Raw genomic sequence first — 25,076 nt, 5'->3', positions numbered from 1 at the left:
CAGCCAAGCCAGACAGGTATTACAGGGTCCCAGAAACTCATTCCCATTTCTTCAGGGCCCATACTGCTGATTTGGAAACTATTTCACAGGGGCCTAAAGGAGTTTCAGCCTCCACCTCAAAAAATCCTTTGCCCTCCAACAGGGAAGCAAGGTCATTAGAGAGATGGGGCAAAAAGGTTTACACATCCACTACCTTATCTATGAGAGCTTTAAATTGCCTTTTTCATATGTTACAATATCAGGATTATCTATTAGAAGATTTACAAAAAACATTAGCTTCTCCTGATCATTTAGACAGGAAGACTTTGCAGGAAGCTGTACATAACACACAGCAAGTAAGCAATCACTTCCTGCAGTGTGGATATGATTCACTGGAAGCTTCATGTAGGGCAGCTATGACAGGGGCAGTGATTCGTAGGCATGCTTGGTTAAAAGATCAACCTCTATCGGATCATGTAAAAGCAAAACTTCTGGATGCTCCTTTGGAAAGAACAAGCTTTTTGGTGCAAATGCTAAGGATGTGTTAAAGACCATCGAAGAAAAAGCAAAATCAGTTCAGACTGTGAAAGATTTCCTCCAGGTTCAACCCCCCAGATTCAGTAGGAATTGGCCTTCAAAAAACTGGTCCTTTCCTAATCCAGAAAAGTTTCAAAGGGGTAAGAACAGACGTGGCCGAGGAAGAGGCCAATGCAGAGGCCCTTACAGGGGACGACAATGGCAGCCAGGAAACCAAAGAAGTGACGCAGGGGTTTCACCTGCCCAACAACCACAAACTCAATGACTTTCCTCTACTACCGCCTACCAGGGAACAACTAGAAGCTCCCTTGGGCGGGAAATTATCTCTGTTTGCAGAAAACTGGCACAGACTGACAAAGGACAAATGGATTTTGGACATTATAGACCGAGGGTACAGGTTTCATTTTCATACCTTACCGAGAAAACAAGGCATGCCAAACCTACCACAAAATCAAAGGGCAGAGGCTATCAAGCAAATCACTTTGCTGACTCGAATGAAAGCAATAGAAAGAGTTCCACAACAAGAACAAGAACAGGGGTTTTACTCAAGACTGTTCCTTGTTCCAAGAAAAGAATCTCAGTGGAGACCAATACTGGACTTGTCCGCATTAAACACCTTTCTCATAGTACCAAAGTTCAAAATGCTGACTCTACAGCAACTCCTTCCCATGCTGGGCAAGGAGTCGTGGCTGATTACTCTGGACCTCAAGGAGGCATACCTGCATGTCCCTATCAGACACAGCTGCAGAAGATACCTCAGATTTCTTGCAGGGCCAGAGCATTATCAATTCTCAGCATTGCCATTTGGCTTATCTACTGCCAGAGTATTTACAAAATGCCTGGCTTCAGTAATTGCTCATTGCAGGCTCCAGGGTATACAAATCTACCCACCTGGACGACTGCCTCATACAAGCGACGACAAATTGATGTTGACAAAAACCTGGATTATGTCATACGATTACTTCAAGCTCTGGGATACACAGTCAACTTCCAAAAGTCAAGACTGCAGCCATCCCAGCAAATAATCTTCTTAGGAGCCAAACTAGACACAGCTTTCAGATGGCTTACCTGACAGAAGACAAGCAAGAGAAGTTAACTCATTACTTCAAAGGTTTAGCAAAACTCACCCAGATGACTGCAAGGAGATTCCTACAAGCCCTGGGTTACATGGCATCCTGCATTCTACTGGTTCCATTAGCAAAACTACACATGAGAAAGCTTCAATGGTACCTAAAAAGCATTTGGTCTCAACACAGCAACAACTTGAGACAATCATACCACTCATTCCATGCCTACAAAAGGAATTCCTATGGTGGGCCTCGTGAGCCAGGAAAACACAGGTATGTCATTCAAAACCACAGATAACACAGACCATGACTACAGACGCCTCAGACCTTGGATGGGGGGCGCACATGGAAGGCAGGTGTATACAAGGACAATGGTCTCCAAAGGAAACACATCTGCATATAAACCAAAAGGAAATGCTGGCAGTAATGCATGCCATCGAGGCTTTTCAACACCAACTCCAGCAAGGCCATTTAATGATACGGACAGACAACACCACTGTGATGTGGTATATAAACAAGCAGGGGGGAACCCACTCTTACCCCCTTTGCAGAGTGATAATGCAGCTTTGGGAGAAATCACTGAGCCTAAACATCCAGTTACAATCCCAGTTTGTTCCAGGAAAAGACAATGTGTTGGCGGACAGCCTAAGCAGGAATTTCACAGATCCACACGAGTGGAGGTTACATCCGAAGGCCTTCAGACAACTCACTTCGACATGGGGCAAGCCAGAAGTGGACCTATTTGCCTCTCACCTCAACCATCTTATACCAAAATTTTGCACAAGGACATACCATCCAAAAGCTTGGAAAATAGATGCCCCCTCATTCAACTGGAACTCCCTAGCAATCTATGCATTCCCACCTCTGCCACTGATGACCTCAGTATTACTAAAGATCAAAGCAGAGAAGCCCAAGGGAATTCTAATAGCTCCGGATTGGCCAAGACAACACTGGTACCCACTACTACGGAGCATATGTCACACCAGGAGGTTGTCCCTCCCTCAGTGGCCTCTACTTTTGACTCAACACAATTTCGAAACACTGCATCCAAACCTTCAGACACTGCAGCTAACCGCCTGGGAGATCCCATAAATAACTTCAGCTTATCTCTGACCAAGGAAGTTCAGCGGATACTAACAGAGGCTCGAAGACCATCCACCAGAAAGGTTTACTTAGCAAAGTGGAAAAGATTCAACAATTGGAATACCAGCAAGTGACATGATGCATCATTGCTGAACATCCCTCTTATCTTGGAATATTTGGCAGATATGTAAAAGAACGGCCTCTCATATTCTTCCATAAAGATACATGCATCTGCTATTTCAGCTAGATACAACACTGATCCTCCTGTTTTCTCTCACCCCTTACTAAGACAATTCCTCAGGGGAATCAAGAACATTAAGCCACCACGAAAGGCCCCAGTGCCAGCCTGGGACCTCAATTTTGTCTTTGAAAAACTGACTCTACCTCCTTTCGAGCCAACAGCTTTAGTTGACTTGCAATTTCTCTCATGGAAGACAGCTTTCCTGTTGGCAATTACCTCAGCAAGAAGGGTTTCGGAGCTACAGGCCCTAATGGCAATACCACCCTTTATTATTTTCCACAGAGACGGGGTTTCATTAAGGACCAACCCTACTTTTATGCCAAAGGTGGTATCTAGGGTTTCTCTAAATCAAGCCATTCATCTGCCTGCTTTCTTCCCCAATCTTGAGAATAAGGGGGAAAGACGTTTGCATACCTTGGACATTCACAGACAACTTCGATACTACCTGGACAGAACCAAGGCCAGTAGGAAGTCTGAACAACTTTTTGTAGCTTACGCCCCTGCAGTCCAAGGAAAAGCAATTTCAAAACAGACTATTTCTAAATGGATTGGACATTGCATCAGATTCTGTTATTCCTTTCATGGAAAGACTGTTCCAGCCAATGTCAGACCACATTCCACCAGAGCTACAGCCACCTCTACAACATTTTTAAGAGGAGTGCCTACCAAGGACATTCTAGAAGCTGCTACATGGAGCTCCGTGCATACATTCTCCAGACACTACAATCTCCCTCTATATTCCAGATCCAGAGCAGGCTTTGCTTCGGCAGTCCTGCAGGGTTTGATTGCCACACCATCTCTTTCCTAGAGCATACCTCCTCCCCCAGCTAAGCTATGGTATTCTACCCAGATGTTATGACTGCAGTTGCATTCTTGAAGGACATAGTACAGTTTTGTACCTACCATAAATGTAGATGTCCGATAGACATGCAACTGCAGTCGGATTTTCCCTCCCTCCATACCCCTCTATGCCTAGGGTCCACTCCTATCCCTGTTACTCTTAGCTGGGGATATCTGTTATGGTGTATTTGTTTTATTGCTCATTTATTTGTTTGGAATCCTGTTTTTGTCTTCCAATTTGATTACAGCCTTCCTTGGAGGGCACCTGGCATCTGGGGCAAGAAACACTGAAGAAAATGGCGTCGGCTGATGCTTATATACTCCAGCTGCTCTGACGTCGGAGAGAAATGCGACATCAGCCGACGTCGGACCCAGACTTTGGAATCCGGCCGACTGAGGGCTGCCTGAGGCAGGACAAACCCACATGTTATGACTGCAGTTGCATGTCTATCGAACATCTACATTTATGGTAGGTACAAAACTGTACTTTTTTGCTACCCCTTTCATGGAAAGACAGCTCCTGAAAATATCAGGCCTCATTCCACAAGGGCCACAGCCACCACTACAGCTTTCCTACGAGTGGTGGCTACCAAGGACATTTTAGAAGCTGCTACTTGGAGCTCCGTGCATACATTTGCCAAGCATTACAATCTACCTTTTGTACTCCTGATCCCGAGCAGGGTTTGCAACTGCAGTTCTGCAGGGGATCTTAACTACACCATCCTTCTCTTAGTACCTCCTCCCCCAGTTTGGCTATGGTATTCTACCCATATGTTATGACTGCAGATGCATCCTTGAAGGACATAGTACAGTTTTGTACCTACCATAAATGTAGATGTCCGATAGGTATGCATCTGCAGTCAGGATTACCCACCCTCCTTCCCCTTTGTGGTATTCCTAGGGTGCTTACCCCTCTTTCAGTTAGCTGGGGGAATCTATTATGGTGTATTTGTTTGTTTGTATATATATATATATATATATATATATATATATATATATATATATATGTATATAATTTGCTACTGTTTGGAACTTTTCAGCATTTATCCAAATTTAGCCTTCCTAGAGGGCACCTGGCATCTGGGGCAAGAAAGACTGAGGAAAATGGCGTCGGCTGATGCCTTTATATCCCAGAAGCTCTGACGTCGGGGAAAGTGCGACATCAGCCTAGGGAAGAACCCAGACTTTGGAATCCGGCCGACCGAAGGGCTGTCTGAGGCAGGGCAACCCATATGTTATGACTGCAGATGCATACCTATCGGACATCTACATTTATGGTAGGTACAAAACTGTACTTTTCATATGTTAAAGTACCAGCAGCATATTATGGGACTAAAACAGAAAGTGATGTTGATTCCTGACTGTGCTGAATACAAAGAATTATAGGATTTAATGCATTCTGCAGAACAAGTTGGTAAACATACTTTGCAATGTGGTTTTGACTCTTTAGAAGCATCTTGCAGGGCTGCTGTCACTGGGCCTGTACTTAGAAGGCATGCTTGGCTTAAGGAGCAAAACTTGCCAGATCATGTTAAAGCTAAATTACTGGATGCTCCCCCCTTAAACCAAGACCGCCTGTTTGGCAACAAAGCAGAAGTTGTCCTCAAAAAGATGGAGGAAAACGCTAAATCTATGCAAACTGTTCAAGATTTCCTACAAGTACAGCCTCCCAGATTTAGTAGGCATTGGCCTTCAAAGAATTGGTCCTTTCCAGTCTCTTCCACGCCTTCTCAGGCCAAACCCAGGAACAGCAGACCACCTAGGTTACAGTCTCAGGCTACATACAGGCCTAAGCAGTGGGGGGGCTCCCACTTCCAAAACAGAGAGTAGTAAGCCACCCCTTTACGGAAAAATGGCACAATGACTTAACCTTAACCCTTCCAAGCCTTGCTCAACTGCTTGCCCCTTTAGGAGGAAAACTCGCCCTGCATGCAAAAAACTGGGAACTCATTACCCAGGACAAAAGGGTTTTGAATATAGTTTCCCACTTCCACACCCTACCAACCCCAAAAGGTTGGCCAGACTTACCCCCAAATCAGTGGGCGGAGGCCCAACAGGAGATTCTCTCTCTTTCAAGTATCAGGGCTAATCAACCTGTCTCAGCAGAACAAAGGGGACAAGGTTTTTATTCAAGACTTTTCCTTGTACCCAAAAAAGACAGCTCCTGGCGTCCTATGCTGGACATCTGTATTCTAAACGCCTTTCTTGTAATCTCAAAATTCAAAATGCTAACACTTCAACAGCTGCTTCCTGTGCTAGGCAAAGATCCCTGGTTGGCAACCTTACACTTAAAGGAAGCTTACCTGCACATTCCAAAAAGGGAATCTTGCAGGAAATACCTACGCTTCGGGGCAGGCTCCATGCATTATCAGTTCTCTGCACTTCCCTTTGGGTTATCTACTGCGCCCAGGGTATTCACAAAGTGTCTAGTAGCTCCAGCCATTGCATTTTGCAGGCAGAGAAATATTCAAATATACCCATACTTGGACGATTGTCTGATTCAGGCAGAAAGCCAGGACTTGCTATTAAAACTTCTGACATTCATAAAGAAACTTTTAACCTCAGTGGAGTTACACCATAAACGAAATGAAATCTCACCTAGTACCCTGCCAACAGATTGTATTCCTGGGATCAAGCTTGAACACAACTTCCCAGATGGCTTTCCTTCCTCCAGAGAAACAAGTTTATATGACAACCTACTTCAAACTACTGGCCACAAACACCCAGCTATCTGCAAGGAAAATTCTGCAAGCCCTGGGGTTCATGGCCTCTTGCATTCTACTAATTCCATATGAAAGACTGCATATGAGGAAACTACGGTAGTATCTAAAAAGCCTATGGTGTCAACATTCTCAGGACCTGGAGTCAATGATTCCTATCATTCCTTGTATAAAGACAGAGTTCCTTTGGTGGACAGAGGCCTGCTACCACAAACTAGGGGCACCCTTTCACTCTACACCCTGCCACCCAAACCCTAACAGATGCATCAGATTATGCATGGGGGGGGGGGTCACTTGACAGGACAGTACATTCAGGGCAAATGGAACCGGAGACGGATGCACTTACATATCAACCAAAAAGAAATGTTAGCTGTACAGAATTCCCTGACTGCCTTTAAAGACCACATTCTTCCAGGACAATTATTGGTAAAGACAGACAACACCACAGTTATGTGGTACATAAGCAGGGGGGAACCTACCCGTACCCTCTCTGCAGACTAGCCATGGCTCTGTGGAACATAGCCTTGAGCTACCAAGTGCACCTGCAAGCTCAGTTCCTGCCAGGCAAGCTAAATTCACTGGCAGACGACCTAAGCAGAAATCTCATGGACCCACACGAATGGAAACTGGTACTAAAAATATTCAACCTCTTGAGGAACAGGTGGGGGACTCCAGGGATAGACCTGTTTGCCGCCCCTCAGAACTACCCGTTGGACAAATTCTGTACAAGGACTTCCCACAGTCAAGCTTGGAAAGTGGATGCACTGTCCTTAACTTGGAAAGCCTCTCTGTTTATGCCTTTCCCCCTCTGCGTCTTCTCTCGAAGGTTCTGCAAAAGATCAAACAGGACAAGGCAAGGACAATACTGATTACACCAGACTGGCCACGCCAGCTCTGGTACCACCTCTTGTGCAGTATGACACTGCTGGAATCATGGCACCTGCTTCAGACCCCTTCTCTGCTGTCCCAGCAGGCGGGCCAGATTCTGCACTCTCCGCTTCAAACCCTGAACCTTGCAGCCTGGCTAATTTTTTGAGCTCTCCAATAGCATCCCTCAGTACGCAGGTGCTAGGTGTCATTCTGGAGGCAAGGAGGCCTAGTACTTGAAAATCCTATGCTGAAAAGTGGAAAGGATATTGTTCCGGGAGCCCAGACTCGGGGGATGGGCACAACGTTGCTTAGCTTACCTCATATTCTTCAGTACTCAACAGAAATGCTCCACAAGGGCCTATCCTTGTCAGTTAAAATTCATGCCTCTGCCATTGCAGCACATTATGATACTGAGCCACCCATCTTCTCTCACCCCCTGCTAAAGCAATTCCTTAAAGGGGCCAAAAATGTAAGGACCCCCCCCCCGCCAGGAGGAGAGCCCCTGCTCCAGCCTGGGACCTTAACTTTGTATTGGAAAAGCTCACTGTCCCTCCATTTGAGCCAGCTGCAACTGCAGAGTTAAAATTCCTTTCTTGGAAAACAGCCTTCCTTCTAGCCATCACTTCAGCAAGAAGAGTGTCTGAATTAGTCCCTCATGATAGTGGGACCCCTGCATTATCTTCCATGCAGACAGGGTTTCCCTCAGGACCAATCCTTTCTTGATGCCCAAGGTGGTGTCTAGTGTGGCCATAAATTACTCCATTCATTTGCCTACCCTTTTTCCCTAATCCACAAAACAAAGGGGAACGAATACTGCACTCTTTGGACGTGCACAGACAACTTAGATTTTATTTGGACAGGACTAAGTCTCTCAGAAAATCTGAACAGCTGCTAGTTGGCTTTGCTGCAGTGGCAGAGGGGAAGGCCATTTCAAAGCAAACCATTTCTAAATGGATAGCCCATTGCATTCATTTCTGCTATAAGCACCATGGAAAACCTACCCCACAGAGGATAAGATCATATTCCACTAGGGCTGCATCTACCTCTACAGCCTTTCTCAGAGGAGTCCCTACCAAGGACATCCTAGAAGCTGCTACCTGGAGCTCCGTACATACCTTCACCGAGCATTACTACATGCCTATTTTTTCTAAATCCAGAGCTGGTTTTGCCACTGCAGTCTTGCAGGGCTTAATAGCTGGTCCTAATGCTCTCTAACCTCCTCCTCCCTTCCTTAGCTTTGGGAATCAACCCAAATGTGATGACTGCAACAGTGAAACATGAAGAACATAGTACAGTTGTGTACACTTACCATAAATGTAGATATTCGAGTGTATTCACTGTTGCAGTCCTGCATACCCTCTCTCCAGCCCCCCCTGACTTCTCTTTTCTCTACCTTTCCTTCTTGTTTGGCGTATTTAACCTTTCTGGTGTATTTGCTTTTTGATGGAGGTGTACTGTAACATATAATTGCTTCCCTTTGTGTGGGGGCACCTGACATTTGGGGCAAGAAAAACTGATGTAATGGTGTTCGGCTGCATGTTTTATACCCCTGACGACCTGACATCATGCAAGAAGAGACAGCATCCGACGCAGGAATCCAATACTCTGGTATTCAGGCCGGCTGAGGGCTACCTGCAGGCAGATAACCCAAATGTGATGACTGCAACAGTGAATACACTCGAACATCTACATTTATGGTAAGAGTACACAACTATACTTTTCCACTGTAATCTGTTCAGGATGGAGTATCTTAATATTTATGTACTGCTCTCTGTGTGATATTTAGAGGCCTTGAGCATGTGCTATACAAAATTTAGTGTGCAGTGCATTTGAGATGCTCAAGCTGAAAGCATTTATACATGGCAGCATCTGTCTCATAAGCTGCAGCTTGCATTAATTGCATGGCCTATAACATAGAGAACTGTTAGAGAATAGTGGGTTGACCAATGATGTGTGTAATTTTTGCAGAATATGTATGCACATGCTAAATAAAACTTTCTGTAATTTTGCAATGGCCTTGGACATAAAATCTCTGGATGACTGCAGCAACATGTTGTGATGTGATTGATTCACAAGTTTGATTTGTCCCTTAATTTCTTTTCTTTTTTTTTTTTTTTTTTTTGTAATTTTAGTCTAAAATTTGTGTTCTCGGGTTGTGAGATTAAGGAATCATGCTACTGGTTATATTAAATTGAAGATATGTAAATAAAGGGAAAATACTCTAGTAGAAGAGAAACAAGACTTGGTTTTGTCACTAACAAAATATGTTTAGTAGCAGGTTTGTCCTTTGGTGCTTAGTTTAAGTTTATGCTTTGTCGGTGAATGCGTTTCTATTTGGTAATCTTCATTTCAGGTTTTTTTAATTATTTCCTCAGAAGATGCCGGCCCCCATAAGATTGCGGGAATTGATCCGGACAATCCGGACGGCTCGGACCCAGGCGGAAGAACGTGAAATGATCCAGAAGGAGTGTGCAGCAATCAGATCAAATTTCAGAGAAGAAGACAATACATATCGTTGTCGAAATGTTGCTAAGTTGCTTTATATGCACATGCTTGGTTATCCTGCACACTTTGGGCAGGTAAATGAAGAATAATCAGTAGCTTGTGCATTTTCTTCATTGTTGTATTCATTATATTTTTTTCCCTCAGTGTTAGAAAACCGATAGTGTGTCAGTTGAAATTTGTCAACATTTATAAGGGTTGGTTCTTTTCAGCAGTGCTGGGCTGAAAGCACATTCAGGAAACTAGGTTCTGTTTGCTTTGTAGGTTTTGAAAATAGTGGTGCCTAATCTGCAGTTAATTACTGCATAAGCAGTATAGTTATTTATTGTTTTAAACAAGAAACTTTATTAAATTATCATGTATGGCAGACAGTGTTACATTTATATAAATGAAAGTAAACCATGTCAATACAATGTCTGTTGCAAACATTATACATGACAAACTGGCGACCCAACTTCAGCTGCAAACATTACATATCACTTTTAATGTCATTGTAAGTCAACCATTACAATTACAGATTACATTTTTTTTTACTGTTTTAACTGAAGTTTTGCATTTATTAAAACGAAAGCACTAAAATCAAACATTTCAACAGCTTTTGAGTGTTTATTTTGAGACTGTTTCCTGTTGGAACTGCAAGTTGGAGCCTCTGCAGTCATGTACTTTTTTTTGTTTGTAAACTTTGTTTTGGAGATGTACATATTCAGTGGATATCAAACGTGTACACACCATTGTTAAAATGTCAGTTTTTTGTGATATAAAAAAAATGAGACCACAATCATTTCAAAACTTTTTCCCTCCTTTAATATGACCTGTAACCTGTACAATTCAATTGAAAAACAAACATCTGCTGGGGGGAAACTATATTAAAAAAAAAAAAAAAAAAAAAAAAAAAACACAATAAGCTGGTTGCACACCCTTAAACTAATACTTTGTTGAAGCACCTTTTGATTTAGTTACAGCAGTCAGTCTTCTTGGGTACACATCTGCCATCAAAGAGACTAATTTCCCCAAATAAAGTTCAGCTGCCCTAGTAGGATTTTCTTGACATTTACTCAGTTGCCTGCTACAGCAAAAGCCCTGGTTCGCAGAGAGCTTACAAAGCATCAAGGGTACAAAAACATTTCCACAGCATTGGCTATACCATGGAACACATTGAAGACAGCCATCAAAAAGTGGAGAAAATATGAGACAACAGTGACGTTACAAAGAACTGGACGTCCCTCCAAATATGATGAAAAGTCAAGACGAAAACTGGTCGGGGAGGCTGCCAGGAGACCTACAGCAGCACTGAAGGAGCTGCAGCGATTTCAGACAAGTATTGGCTATGTACTACGTGTGACAACAGTCTCCTGTATTCTCCATATGTTTGGACTATGGGGTAGGGTTGCAGGACGGAAGCCTTTTCTGAAACAAAAACATCCATTCCCAGCTAAAATTTGCAAAACAATACTTTGTCTTTCAAAAGAAAATGTGTTATGTTCTGATGAGACCAAGGTTGAACTTTTTGGCCACAATTCCAAAAGGTACGTTTGGCGCAAAAACAACACTTTGCATCACCAAAAGAACACCATCCCCACGGTTAAGCATGGTGGTGGCAGTATCATGCTTTGGGGTTGCTTTTCTTCAGCTGGAATTGGGGCTTTAGTCAAGGTGGAGGGAATAATGAACAGTTCCAAATACGAGTCACTTTTGGCCCAAAGCCTTCAGGTGTCTGCTAGAAAGCTGAAGATAAAGTATTTCACCTATCAGCATGACAATGACCCCAAGCATACATCCAAATCAACCAAAGAATGGCTTCACCAGAAGAAAATTCAAGTTTTGGAATGACCCAGCCAGAACCCAGACCTAAATCCAATAGAAAATCTGTGGGGTGACCTGAATAGGGCTGTGCACAAGAGATGCCCTCACAATCTGACAGATTTGGAGCACTTTTGCAAGGAAGAGTAGGCAAATATTGCCAAGTCAAGATGTGCCATGCTGATAGACGCCTACCCAAGAAGACTGAATGCTGTAATTAAATCGTAAGGTGCTTCAACAAAATATTAGTTTAAGGGTGTGCACATTTATGTAACCAGCTTATTGTACATTTTTTTATTTTTTATATTTTTCCCTAACAGATTTGTTTTTCAGTTGAATTGCACAGAGGTCACATTAAAGGTGGGAAAAGGTTTGAAATGATTTATTGTGATCGCATTTTTTTATATCACACAAGCCTGGCATTTTAACAGGGGTGTGTACACTTTTTTTTTTTATCCACTGTATCCCCCCATTGCTTCTGAATTGCTTATCCAATCTCATTTCCCAATCCTTCCTAACTTCCTCTGATTCTTTGTTATCATGCAATATTTTATATGCTCTAATTATTCCTTTCTTAATGGCAATTTTTGTTTTAGATTCCTCTGCCAATGCTGGTCTCTTGATTAGGACCCCCCCCCAATTTCTTTTTCTTTGCCAGTACTTTGATATCAATCCTTGATATGGAAGGCAGTCATTAGTCTAAATAAATTCTTGGTGTCTTGCCAATGTCCTTCAAGGATGCATCTGCAGTCCTTACAAATGGGTTGTCCTGTCGTCAGGCAGCCCTTCGGTCGGCTGGATTCCAAAGTCTGGGTCTGGCTTCGGCTGGTGTCGCACTTCACCCGACGTCATAGCTGCAGTTCTTCGGGTATAAAGGCATCAGCCGACGCCATTTTCCTCCGCAAGTGCCAGTCGGTCAGAACCAGAGATTACTACTACCGAATACTACTTCGAAAACTTCTAAAAAGCTAAGTACCCCGTTGGGGACTCTTCCTTGCCTCAGCCGATGTCAGAAAAAGTGAATAACTGTTTAACTTGTGGGAAACAAATACCTCATAAAGATTTCCACTCTTACTGCTTACCTTGTTTAGGCCCAGACCACGACGTATCAGCTTGTCTAGCCTGTGCTTCTTTTAACCGACGGACGCTTAGACGTCGGTTGGAATTTGCTGAGCAGTTTTTCGGCTCTGATTTTGCTTATATTATGCCGTCGGATCCTCCGACTACACAAATATCCAAAAAACGCAAGGAAAAGGACCGACACTCGCGGTTTCGGCTGAAACCGCGGTTAAGCAAACCGCGAGTGTCTGTTTCGGCCGAAACCGAGCAAGCGGTTCTTCAGCCGAAAACATGCCTTCTACCGAGGCCTCTTCTAACCTGGTAGAATCGGCTTCTGAAATCCAACCTGCAGTTGTGGTTTCTCAGGAATTATCTGACATTATTCCCTTGGATATTTCAACCCCTGCACGTGGAGCTGCTAGGCCTCCTGCAGCCATGTCCATTAAGGCTTTTGCCAGGGCTAAAGCAGCTAAAGCTACTAAGACTGTGCCTGTTAAGACCCCCTCTCACAGGCCCAGCTCCAGTTCCCAAATGCTTTCTCTGGCAGAGGATCTCATTTCTTTAATCAGGGGATCCCAACCTCATCCAGACAAGGGCCTTTCATCCACCTCCAGTGAAGAGACCTAGAGCAGAGCCCCCTGAGCCAGTGTCCACGGATGATTCTTCTGATGATTCAGACAATACAGACCCTTCAGAGGCTCCTTATTCCCCTTACGAAGACTCTGATGCTGAAGAGTCGATCCCTTCTGCCTCTCCACCTGAGGAATTTTCCTTTGGGGAAACCTTACATGCTATGAGGGAACAATTTCAGTGGCAGGGCCAAGATTTCTCAGACTCCAGGAAAAGGCTTAGAACCTTTTTGCATTTACCACAACATAGGCCTTTAGCTGTACCTCCAGTTCTTTCTGTTGTAGGTGATGCATTTAATGATGCTTGTACTGCTCCTGATTCATTACCTCCAGCCCCTGCTAAGCCCGATAGGTTCTACAGGGTCCCGGACACACATCACCATTTATACAAGGCTCCTTTTGCAGATCCCGAGACTATCTCCCAGGGGCCTAAGGCAGTAGCATCTACCTCTGCTAAAAATCCCCTCCCCTCTGAAAGGGAATCCAGGTCCTTAGAGAGATGGGGTAAAAAAGTTTACACCTCTGCTACTCTGTCAGCTAGGGCCTTGAACTGTCAATTTCATATGATCCAATATCAGGAGTTTATGCTTGATCAGTTAACTAAAAAACTGTCCTCTGATGAACCTTTAGATAAGAAATATGTTCAGGAAATGGTACATAACATTCAGCAAGTTAGTAACCATTCTTTAAAATGCGGCTATGATGCACTGGAGGCTTCCTTTAGATCAGCCATGACTGGCACAGTTATCAGAAGGCATGCATGGTTGAAAGAGCAGGCCTTACCGGACCATGTCAAATCAAAACTATTAGATGCTCCCATGGACAAGGTCAATTTATTTGGTTCTCCTGCACAGCAGGTACTGAAGAAAATGGAAGAGAAGGCAAAATCTGTACAAACAGTGAAAGACTTCTTACAGGTCCAACCTCCAAGGTTTAGCAGGAACTGGCCCTCCAAAATTGGTCCTTTCCAGACTCCTCTAAAGCACAGAGAGGCAGGAATAGGCGTTCCAGAGGCAGAAATCAATCCAGGGGTGCCTACAGGGACGCCAGTGGCAGGGCAACAACCAGCGAGGCACAGACGCAGCCACCACCACTGCAACAGGACAATCACAGTGACTTGGCTCTGGCACCGCCTACCAGGGAACAACTAGAAGCACCCTTAGGCGGAAAGCTAGCCTTATTTTCAAAGAACTGGCATTACATCACAAGGGACAAGTGGATTTTGCAAACTATAGACCAAGGTTACAGGTTTCATTTCCATACTCTACCAGGAAAAGAGGAATGCCAAACCTACCACCAAATCAAAAGGCAGAAGCTCTAAAACAAATAGCTCAATTAGTAAGGATGAGAGCTGTGGAAAAGGTACCATCTATGGAACAAGGAAAGGGATTTTACTCCAGACTCTTCCTGGTACCAAGAAAAGAGAAAAAATGGAGGCCTATTCTCAACCTGTCCGCTTTAAACACATTCCTCATTGTTCCAAAATTCAAAATGCTGACTCTACAGCAGCTTCTTCCCATGCTGGGCAAGGAGTCTTGGCTGGTAACTCTAGATCTCAAGGAGGCATACCTGCACGTCCCCATATGACCAAATTGCAGAAGATACCTCAGATTTCTTGCAGGATCAGAGCATTATCAATTCTCCCTTTGGCTTATCTACTGCGCCCAGGGTGTTCACGAAATGCCTGGCATCAGTAATAGCTCATTGCAGGCTTCAGGGAATCCAAATTTATCCCTACCTGGACGACTGCCTGATACAAGCGGACAACAGAAACAAGCTAACAGAAGACTTACAAAGAGTCATTTACTTGCTGCAAGCCCTGGGATATACAGTCAATATAAAAAAGTCAAGGCTGATACCATCCCAAAGAATAACCTTTTTGGGTGCAGAGCTGGACACATCAAAGCAGATGGCATTCCTAACTGTAGAAAAGCAAGAACAACTTCCTCTCTACTTCTTGGCATTAACAAAGCAGACCCATCTAACAGCAAGAAAAGTACTGCAAGCCCTGGGCTTCATGGCATCCTGCATAATACTGGTCCCTCATGCCAGACTGCATATGAGAAAGCTACAGTGGTTCCTGAAGAATTTATGGTCTCAACACAAACACAGCCTAGAAACCAAAATTCCACTAATCCCATGCCTGAAGCAAGAGTTCCTATGGTGGGCTCAGGCCTGTCAATCAAACACAGGATTGCCCTTCTACAGCATTCAACCAAGTCAAACCATCACAACGGACGCCTCAGACCTCGGTTGGGGGGCCCACATGCTGGACAAGTGCATACAAGGCTTATGGACTCAAGACCAGCTGCACCTGCACATAAATCTAAAGGAAATGCTGGCAGTAAAATTGGCAATCCAGACATTCAGACCATTTCTCCGAGAAGGGCAGTTGATGACGAGGACAGACAACACCACAGTTATGTGGTACATCAACAAACAGGGAGGCACACATTCATACCCTCTATGCCGGATGGCACTGGACCTATGGAATGTGGCTCTGAGCTACAACATTCAGTTACAAGCAATTTTTGTACCGGGAAAACAAAACATTCTAGCAGATATGTTAAGCAGAACTACCACGGATGCCCACGAATGGATGCTGCATCCGGACATATTCAAAGCCATCGCAAGAAAATGGGGACTTCCAGAAATAGACTTATTTGCATCCCCACGCAATCACCAGCTAAAGAAATTCTGCACAAGGACGTACCACCCACTTGCTTGGAAGGTGGACTCCCTATCCTTCAGTTGGAAAAACTTGACAGCATATGCATTCCCACCACTTCCTTTGATGCACAAGGTGCTATTGAAAATCAAAGAGGACCGTCCAAGGATCATTATGATAGCTCCAGAATGGCCAAGGCAACATTGGTACCCATTACTAAGGAGCATGTCTCGGGAACAAATATGGACACTACCCCTGGTTCCACTGCTGTTAACACAGAACAATTACAGCATCCTGCATCCAAACCTGAAAACTCTGCAGCTGACTGCCTGGAACATTACATAAGATCAATTAACCCCAATTTATCCCAAAGGGTTAAATACATTATCCTTGAGGCTCGCAGACCCTCTACAAGGAAAAATTATGCAGCAAAATGGAAAAGATATCTCATTTGGAGTACTGCAAAGGGAGAAGATGTGTCACGGGTAAACATAGCCAACATCCTGGAATACTTGGCAGAGCTCTTCCACTCAGGCCTGTCCTATTCCTCCATCAAGATACATGCATCAGCCATCTCAGCAGAATACAGCTTGGATCCTCCTGTCTTCTCACATCCTCTGTTCAGACAGTTTCTGAGAGGAATCAAAAATGTAAAGCCTCCTAGTAAACCCCCATTGCCAGCATGGGACTTGAACTTTGTGCTAGAAAAATTGACACTTCCCCCTTTCGAACCAGCTGCAAAAGCAGAATTACAATACTTATCATGGAAGACTGCTTTCCTGCTGGCAATCACTTCAGCAAGAAGTGTTTCTGAACTACAGGCATTAATGGCAGTGCAACCCTTCCTGATCTTCCATCAAGATAGTGTCCATGAGAACAAATCCGACATTTATGCCTAAGGTGGTATCCAGAGTGTCTTTAAATCAGGCTATCCACCTACCTACGTTCTTCCCAAACCCACAGAACAGGGGAGAAAGACTGTTGCATACCCTGGATGTACATAGACAGTTACGCTACTACCTGGACAGGACCAAGGGCAATAGAAAAACTGACCAGCTACTGGTAGCATATGCAACAGGAAGGGAAGGAAAAGCAATTTCAAAACAAACAATCTCCAAGTGGATAGGAAATTGCATTAGATTTTGTTACTTCTACCATGGAAAGAAAACTCCAGAGAACATCAGGCCTCACTCTACAAGGGCTACAGCCACTACCACAGCTTTCTTAAGAGGAGTGGCCACCAAGGACATTATAGAGGCTGCTACTTGGACCTCCGTGCATACATTTGCCAAGCATTATAATTTACCTTTATATTCTAGATCCCGAGCAGGTTTTGCCACTGCTGTTTTGCAAGGGATCCTAACTACACCATAATCTAGCTCTTTTCCTCCTCCCCTAGTTTGGCTATGGTATTCTACCCATTTGTAAGGACTGCAGATGCATCCTTGAAGGACATAGTACAGTTTTGTACCTACCATAAATGTAGATGTCTGATAGGAATGCATCTGCAGTCAGGATTACCCACCCGCCTTCCCCTCTGTGGTACTCCTAGGGTATTTGCCCATCTTATAGCTAGCTGGGGGGGGATCTTTCATGGTGTATTTGTTTTTATATATGTACATACATGCTTATTTTTTGTTTGCTCTCTACTATTTGGAAACATTGGCATTTTATCCAAATTTAGCCTTCCAAGAGGGCACCTGGCATCTGGGTCAAGAAACACTGAGGAAAATGGTGTCTGCTGATGCCTTTATACCCGAAGAACTGCAGCTATGACGTCGGGTGAAGTGCGACACCAGCCGAAGCCAGACCCAGACTTTGGAATCCGGCCGACCGAAGGGCTGCCTGACGACAGGACAACCCATTTGTAAGGACTGCAGATGCAGTCCTATCGGACATCTACATTTATGGTAGGTACAAAACTGTACTTTCTATTACCTTTCCTCTCTAGATTTTTGCTCACAATATCTTGTTTTTTTGCCAGTTTTCTCCAATATATTCCCACCCCCTCTTGTCTGTTTGTATCTCTAGTTGCAGTCATTCCTAATGGCAGAATCTCCTCTCACCATTCCTGTGTCGGCTTAGTTCTTAGGAGACCACCTGCTACTTTATGAATGTAATAATCTGTATATTATTCTCCTTAAAGGTCTGCACCCAAAATCGTGGACTTTCTGTGTTACTTGAACCCCCCCCAGTTTCTTCATCATCTGTTTCCATTTTTAGTTGTAATTTTCTGTTTGTGCTATGTGTAGGAGCCTTAACTGTGTTGCTTGGAAATACCTCTTCAACTCAGGTACTCGGTCCTGTTCTATTGGAAGAATAAGCTTATCCTACTTGACTCTTGCCTTCTTCCCCTCACAGATAAAATCCTTCAGCTGTTTAATTGCTATCCACAACTTCTCCTCTGGTTGGTAAAAATATGCCTGACTTGTGTACAAGACTAAAGAGACTAAAAACATTTCAACTGCTTGTATCTTGCTATTGATATCCGTAATACAGAGCTTCCATTTTATCACTTTATGTATTATCTTTTGTTTAGTCTCTTCCCACATATCCTTAGCTGCCACATCAGTATTATTTATGATTCCCCCTATTTTGCAATACTTTAATATTTGTCTCTCTCCAAATAATTCTTATTTCTTAACCATATCTCCCTTTCTTTTATTTCTACCATTTTTTTAGATTCCATTGTAATTTTATCCTTCTCCTTAGCTGTATTTTATGGAGAAGTTTGTATCTTCTCTAATAGCGCCTGAATAATTTCCACTACCCATTCCTTAAATTCCTGTCTTTTCAACAGCTAGGTGGGAAAGTGCCAATGTCTCATTTTTATTTCATTACTCCATGTTTTCAGTTTAGTTACTGGCACATTATCTGAAAATAGCTATTGGGTGTGTATCAAGACCTTCAGTTAAATGCACATGTTCCTGTGAAATGTAAATTCTGTCTAGCCTAGCCCAGTTTTCGTATCATAGGGGAATAATGTGTAAATTCACTCTGAATTCCTAGTTCTGAATTCACATCTTCCATGCCAAATATATTCATAAATTTCTTTAAAAATCTGCTGTCCTTTGTTCTGTTTTCTTTTCTGGGCCCCCAGACACATCTTTACTGTTGGAAATTAAATTCCAGTCCCCACCTATAAGTAATATTCCTTGTTGAAAGCGGATTATTTTTCCCAGGATTTTCTTAAGCTCCATTACAGCAGTTTTAGGTAGAATATGAATACATGCCAGTGTAATCCTCCTCCCTTGCCAGTAGCCCCTCAGTACTCCAAGTCTACCATTATTGTCTTTTCTTTCCTATTACTGTTGGGGCTCTTCTTGCTATTAATGTAAGTACTCCTCTCCTCCTTTGCTCCAGGTATTGCACTGAATAACCATGCCGAAAACCTTTGTTTATCAAATTCATATGTTCAGTTCTTTCCAAATGTCTCCTGTAGTATTAGCTATTTGCATTCTGTGTTTTTAATATAGTTTACTCCTCTCTTCTTTTTTGTATTTATCTGTGAGACCAGTTATGTTTAAAGACAATATAGAAAGAATCATATTCTTGCGGGATTATTATTCACACCTTTTATGTATAGCAGCTTTTTTGTTAAATGTCTTGCTCAAGCATTTGTGTTACATGCATGCAGTGTTTGGCAGGTTAATCTTCTGTAAAATTGTTTGTCATCTCCATTTCAACCTATGTCATATCTTGCAGAACTTTGTTTTATTGAAAACCCTTAAAAATACACATACGTACTCAATACCGCCTTAAAACCTACTAACCTAATAACAAACAAAACTATGCGCATCTTCAAAAATTTAAGTTTTACCCTCCTAATAAGAACCAAAGTTCCAAACTGACACACACACGCACACACTCGAGCGTAACAGAAAGAGTTTATTCTTGCTGAGATGCATTATAGAGTTTGTAATTCTGTTAAGTGCTGTCTGGTTTTGCTTTATCTTTATAGCTCTCCCAGCTGGGAAAACACTTAAATGTTTCAAAAAACATTTTCTCCAAGCAATTTCTCATTATCGGATTGTTTGCTAGTGACATGAGTACCAGATACAGGACTGTTAACTAGACAAAAGACCTTATAATGTTCAGTATTCTTTTTCATTTACTTTGCCTCACAGCAAGAGGTTCTCCGGTTCGATCCTTGGCTGGGGTGCCTTCTCTGTGGAGTCTGCATATCCTCCCTGTTGTCGTGTGGGTTTCCTCCGGGTGCTCCGATTTCCTCCCACATCCCAAAGACATGCTGTAGGTGGCTTGGACACACTAAATTGGCCCTAGGTGTATGTGTGTGCATGTGTGTGCCTTCTGTGGAAGGTTGGGCGCCATGCTGGCAGTTTGACACCGTAAAACTCCACTGCCAATCCTGAGCGGAAAGGTGATCCGCTGTGGCAACCCCTAACCGGGAAAAAGGTGAAAGAAGAATAATTCTTTTTCATGTACTTGCTTTTTGTTAAAACTTGTTACTACATAAAACTAATGGCCCTAACCCAGTCATTCCCCTATGCAAGATTGAGAAAAAGCACACTATTCTTTTTCTTTTGTTGTGCTCTTAACCAGATCCTCTTTTTTTTTTTTCTTTTTAACATGATGGGACAGTGGTGCAGTGGTAGCATTGTCGCCTCACAGCAAGAGGTTCTCCTGTTCGATTCTCGACTAGGATGCCTTCTGTGCGAAGTCTGCATGTCCTCCCTGTGTTTGTGTGGGTTTCCTCCGCGTGCTCTGGTTTCCTCCCACATTACAAAGACATTTGTCTGGAGCATTGCTCCTCGGGTCTCTGCTGAAAATGGGCTTCATTCCAAGTCGTACTTTCACAGTTAAATGTTAAATAAAAAAAAAAAAAGTAAACATTACAGTGTCTGCATTTCTTAAAACTGAACAAGGACAAAGAGCGAAGGGAGAAAGAAACCGAATAAACAGAAGTACCTATTTAATTCAGTATCCTCACAATACTTAAATATAACAAAAAAAACTTGATAGCATACAAAGAAAATCTTCCACCACTTAAATAATACTGTTAACAAAAAATGTTTTACTTGGTTAACTCTCTCACGCCTTTTCCCCCTCTCCTGAGTATTTTTTCCAACATAATGACATGAAGTAGGGCATATGCTTTAGAGAGTCCTCTACAAGTTTAACAAAGTCCAATATTTGCAGATTTTCTTGTTCTGTTCCTGTTCATCTTTGTCTCCCAAACCCTGTCTCTACTTCATCTCCAGTGCACACTTTATTCTTCTAGTCAGCTCCTGTACTTTTTCCCCTTCTCTCAAGCATTTTCCCATTGAAACACTTGTAAAGGTTTCACTGGCAAAGTCTCTTTATGGTCTTTATTAGCAAAAGAACAAAAATCAGAGTCTTTTCTTTTGCAGCTCACTTTTTGTTGGACACACTTTTTTTGTATTTCTTTTTTAGCATGTACTTCATCAAAAAAAAATTTTGTTCCTCCGGGGAAAAATATTTTGAAGATAGCTAGGTTCAGCAGTTTGAATCTCACACCTGCTTCTTGGCATCCCTTATGTAATGGATTGTTTATTCCTTGTCTGCCTGGTGTACAGTGAGTGGTCATTCTCCACACATGCTCTGCTGGCTCCCACTTTTAGTACTTGGCCACAGCTTTCTCATAATCAGTTCCTTTTGCTGGTAAGATGGCATTTTTACTTTTAAAGGTCTAGGTTGTTTTCTCATAGCCAGGTTTGGAGTGTACACATGATACGCCTTTTCAGTTAACAATTCCTGCTGTGGAATACCAGTCCAATTTCTTATTTGTGCTTTCATGAAAGTAATGCAGTTTCTTTCCATCTTCTCAAGTACAGCAGAAAAATCTCAGGTTTTCGCTATGTGCTCTGTCCTCTAATTCTATTTTTTTTTAAACCTTTCTTGTGCAGTCTCATATTCAGCCAGCCTTTTTTTCGTTTCGACCTGAGTTTTGCAGATTTCTTATCTTAGCTGAGTACCTATTTAAAGCTTCTTTCATTTTTCCATCCTTTTATTGTTTGAGTCGATATACTTTGCGTTTCATTTAATTTAGTCGGGTCTGTATGCAGTTGCTTTATAGGTTACTGGAAGTCATGTCTTGAGCTTGCACATGTTCTTTGTTTCACAGTTGCAGTCATCACATTTGGGTTATCTGCTTGCAGTAGCCCTCAGTCGGCCTGATTATCAAAGTCTTCGGTCCTGCGTCGGTTGCTGTCTCATCTTCCATGACGTCAGGTAGTTAGGGGTATAAAGCATGCAGCCGACACCATTACATAAGTCTTTCTTGCTGTGCGGTTCCTGAAGCAAAAGCAGTTCACAAGTGCCGGTCGGCCAGCTCCTGAAATTTCCGTTTTCGAGTTTTAGAACGGAAGTCTTCAACTAAAGCAAAGTACCCCATTGGGGAAACTTTTTCTTGCTCTAAATCGATGTCAGAAAAAGTTAATTGTATTTGTTGTGGAAAGCAAATGTCTCATAACGCTTTTCATTCGTATTTTATTCCTTGCCTAGGCCCTGACCACGACTTACCTCGCTGTCTGTTTTGTGCCTTATTTACACCACAAACTATTCGTCGTCTGTATATTTTCGCTTCTAAATATTTTGGTACTCTGTTCAGTTATCCAGATATGTCTTCAGTAAGCCACCCGACTACTGACATTTCGAAAAAACGCAAAGATAGAGACAGGCCACCTAGGTCCAAAGCTGCCGACTGTGCTTCTAAGCTAGTCGCCAGTTCGCCGGTACTCATTGAGGTGCTTTTGCAACCCCTGATACCCACAACTTTAGATTTGCAGGCCTCTACTGAGACCCATTCAGAGTCTGGTATGCCACGTTATGCTTCAACTGGGTAACCTGCGGATGTGTCTTCCTTGGATGGGTCCGGAGCCGCTGTGCAGGCACTGGCTTCTGAGGGTGTATTCAGGCCTACTGACTTGCATATTAAACAGATGCCATCTTCTCCTTCAAGGCCTAAAACACGAACCATGCCTAGGAAGCAGACGCCTAGTCCGCATGGTCAGGCCTCTGTGTCTAAAAAACAAATGATAAGAATGGCTGAAGACCTTATTACTTTAATCAGGGGAAGCCAACCTCCCCCATTTAAGAGACCTAGGATTGAATTTGCTTATGATACTTCTGACCAGGATTCTGAAATTTCTGTCTCCAATGAGGACCAGGATTTACCCTTCTCTACCTATGAGGATTCTGATGCAGAGGACTCTTCCCTCTGCTTCTCTCCCAGAGAATTTTTCTTTTGGTGAAACCTTGCATGCTCTTAGGGAGCATTTTCACTGGAAAAGCCAGGATCTAAAAAGAGGCTTAGAGATTTCTTATTCCTGCCCCAACACAGGTCTTTAGCTATCCCTCCTGGGCTGGACATTGTTGACTATGCCTTTTCGGACTCTAGCTTGGACCCTGACTCTACCTCCTGCTCCCAGAAAACCGGATAGATTCTCACAAGTTCCTTTTTAAAAATCCTACTGTGGATCCTAAGACCATTTCACAGGGACCCAAGGGCTATTACTGCCAAAAACCCTACCCCCTCTGACAAATTCCAGGGCCCTGGATAGATGGGGTAAGAAGGTATACACCTTTGCAATCTTGGCCATCAGGGCCTTAAATTGCCAGTTTCATATGTTTAAGTATCAGCAGCATATTACTGGATTGCTTAAAGAGAAAATGATGTTTTATGATTCTGCTGAAAATAAGGATTTACAGGATTTAATGTATTCTGCAGAATAGGTTGGAAAACATACTTTGCAATGTGGTCTTGATTCACTAGAGGCATCTTTGCAGGGCTGCTGTCAACCCGGTGTGTGCTTAGAAGGCATGCTTGGCTTAAGGAGCAATCTTTGCCAGATAATGTTAAAACTAAATTGCTGGATGCTTCCTTAAATCAGGACCTCCTGTTTGGCAACAAAGCAGAAGAAGTTCTTAAAAAATGGAGGAAAAAGCTAAATCTATGCAAACTGTTAGATTTCTTATAAGTGCAGCCTCAAGATTTAGTAGGCATTGGCCCTCAAAAAATTGGTCCTTTCCTACTCCTTCCAGGCCTTCTCGGTTCAAACCCAAAGCCAGCAGAACACCCAGACTTCAGTCCCAGGATATGCACAGGACTAAGCAGTGGGGGGTTTCCACTTCCAAATCAGGGAGTAGTAACCCCCCCCCCCCATGGTAAGCTGTCTCAATGACTTGACTTTAAAATTTCCAAGCACTTTTCAACTGACTGCCCCTTTAGGTGGAAAGATTGCTCTGCAAGCAAAAAAATGGGAACTCATTACCCAGGACAAATGGGTTTTAAATAGTTTCCCAAGGATACAGATGTCACTTCGCACGTTACCAACTCCAAACGATTGGCCAGATCTACCCCCAAATCAGTGGGCAGAGGCTCAAAAGCAAGTACTCTCTCTCAAGATTAAAGGATATTCAGGCTGTACCAGAAGAGGAAAAGAGACCAGGTTTCTACTCAAGACTTTTCCTGGTACCCAGAAAAGACAACTCATGGCGTCCTATCCTGGATCTTTCTATCCTAAATACCTTTTTGATATTTCCAAAATTCAAGATGCTAACTCTTCACCAGTTGCTTCCCATGATAGGCAAAGATGCCTGGTTGGCAACACTGGATTTAAAGGAAGACTACGTACATATCCCAATCGGGGAATCTTGCAGAAAATACCTACGCTTCAAAGCAGGCTGCATGCACTTTCAGTTCTCTGCACTGGCGTGTGGCTTATCCACTGCTCCCAGGGTATTCACAAAGTGCCTAGTTCCCGTCATTGCATTTTGCAGGCAAAGAAGTATTCAAATATACCCATACCTTGACGATTGTCTAATTCAGGCAGAAAGCCAGGACATACTTCTGAATCATTTGGCATTTGCCAAAAGGTGTTAACTTGTCTGGGGTACACCATAAACGAAAAGAAAGCACATCTGATACCCTGTCAACAAATTATATTCCTGGGGGCAAGCTTGAACACAAATTCCTGGATGGCTTTCTTCATGCCAGAGAAACAAATTCATTTGACAACTTACTTCAAACTAGTGGCCACAAAAACCCTGCTATCTGCAAGGCAAGTACTGCAAGCCTTGGGGTTCATGGCCTCGTGC

At 43.1% G+C, this 25,076-nt stretch overlaps 1 protein-coding gene across 1 annotated transcript in view; it reads left to right on the top strand.

Moving 5' to 3' along the window:
- Window positions 1-25,076, top strand: part of AP1G1 (adaptor related protein complex 1 subunit gamma 1) — a 4,036,072-nt gene that overhangs the window by 564,822 nt on the left and 3,446,174 nt on the right. The window contains exon 3 of the mRNA XM_044079548.1: window positions 9,713-9,916. Within this exon, the coding sequence (XP_043935483.1) occupies window positions 9,713-9,916 (204 nt within the window). The remainder of the gene's footprint in view (window positions 1-9,712; window positions 9,917-25,076) is intronic.

This window comes from Protopterus annectens, chromosome 8.part0 (assembly GCF_019279795.1).
Source record: "Protopterus annectens isolate FY-2018-M chromosome 8.part0, PAN1.0, whole genome shotgun sequence".
NCBI classification, from domain to species: domain Eukaryota; kingdom Metazoa; phylum Chordata; order Ceratodontiformes; family Protopteridae; genus Protopterus; species Protopterus annectens.
The sequence above is the reverse complement of the archived record's forward strand: the minus strand, read 5'-3'. Positions and strand labels throughout refer to the sequence as shown.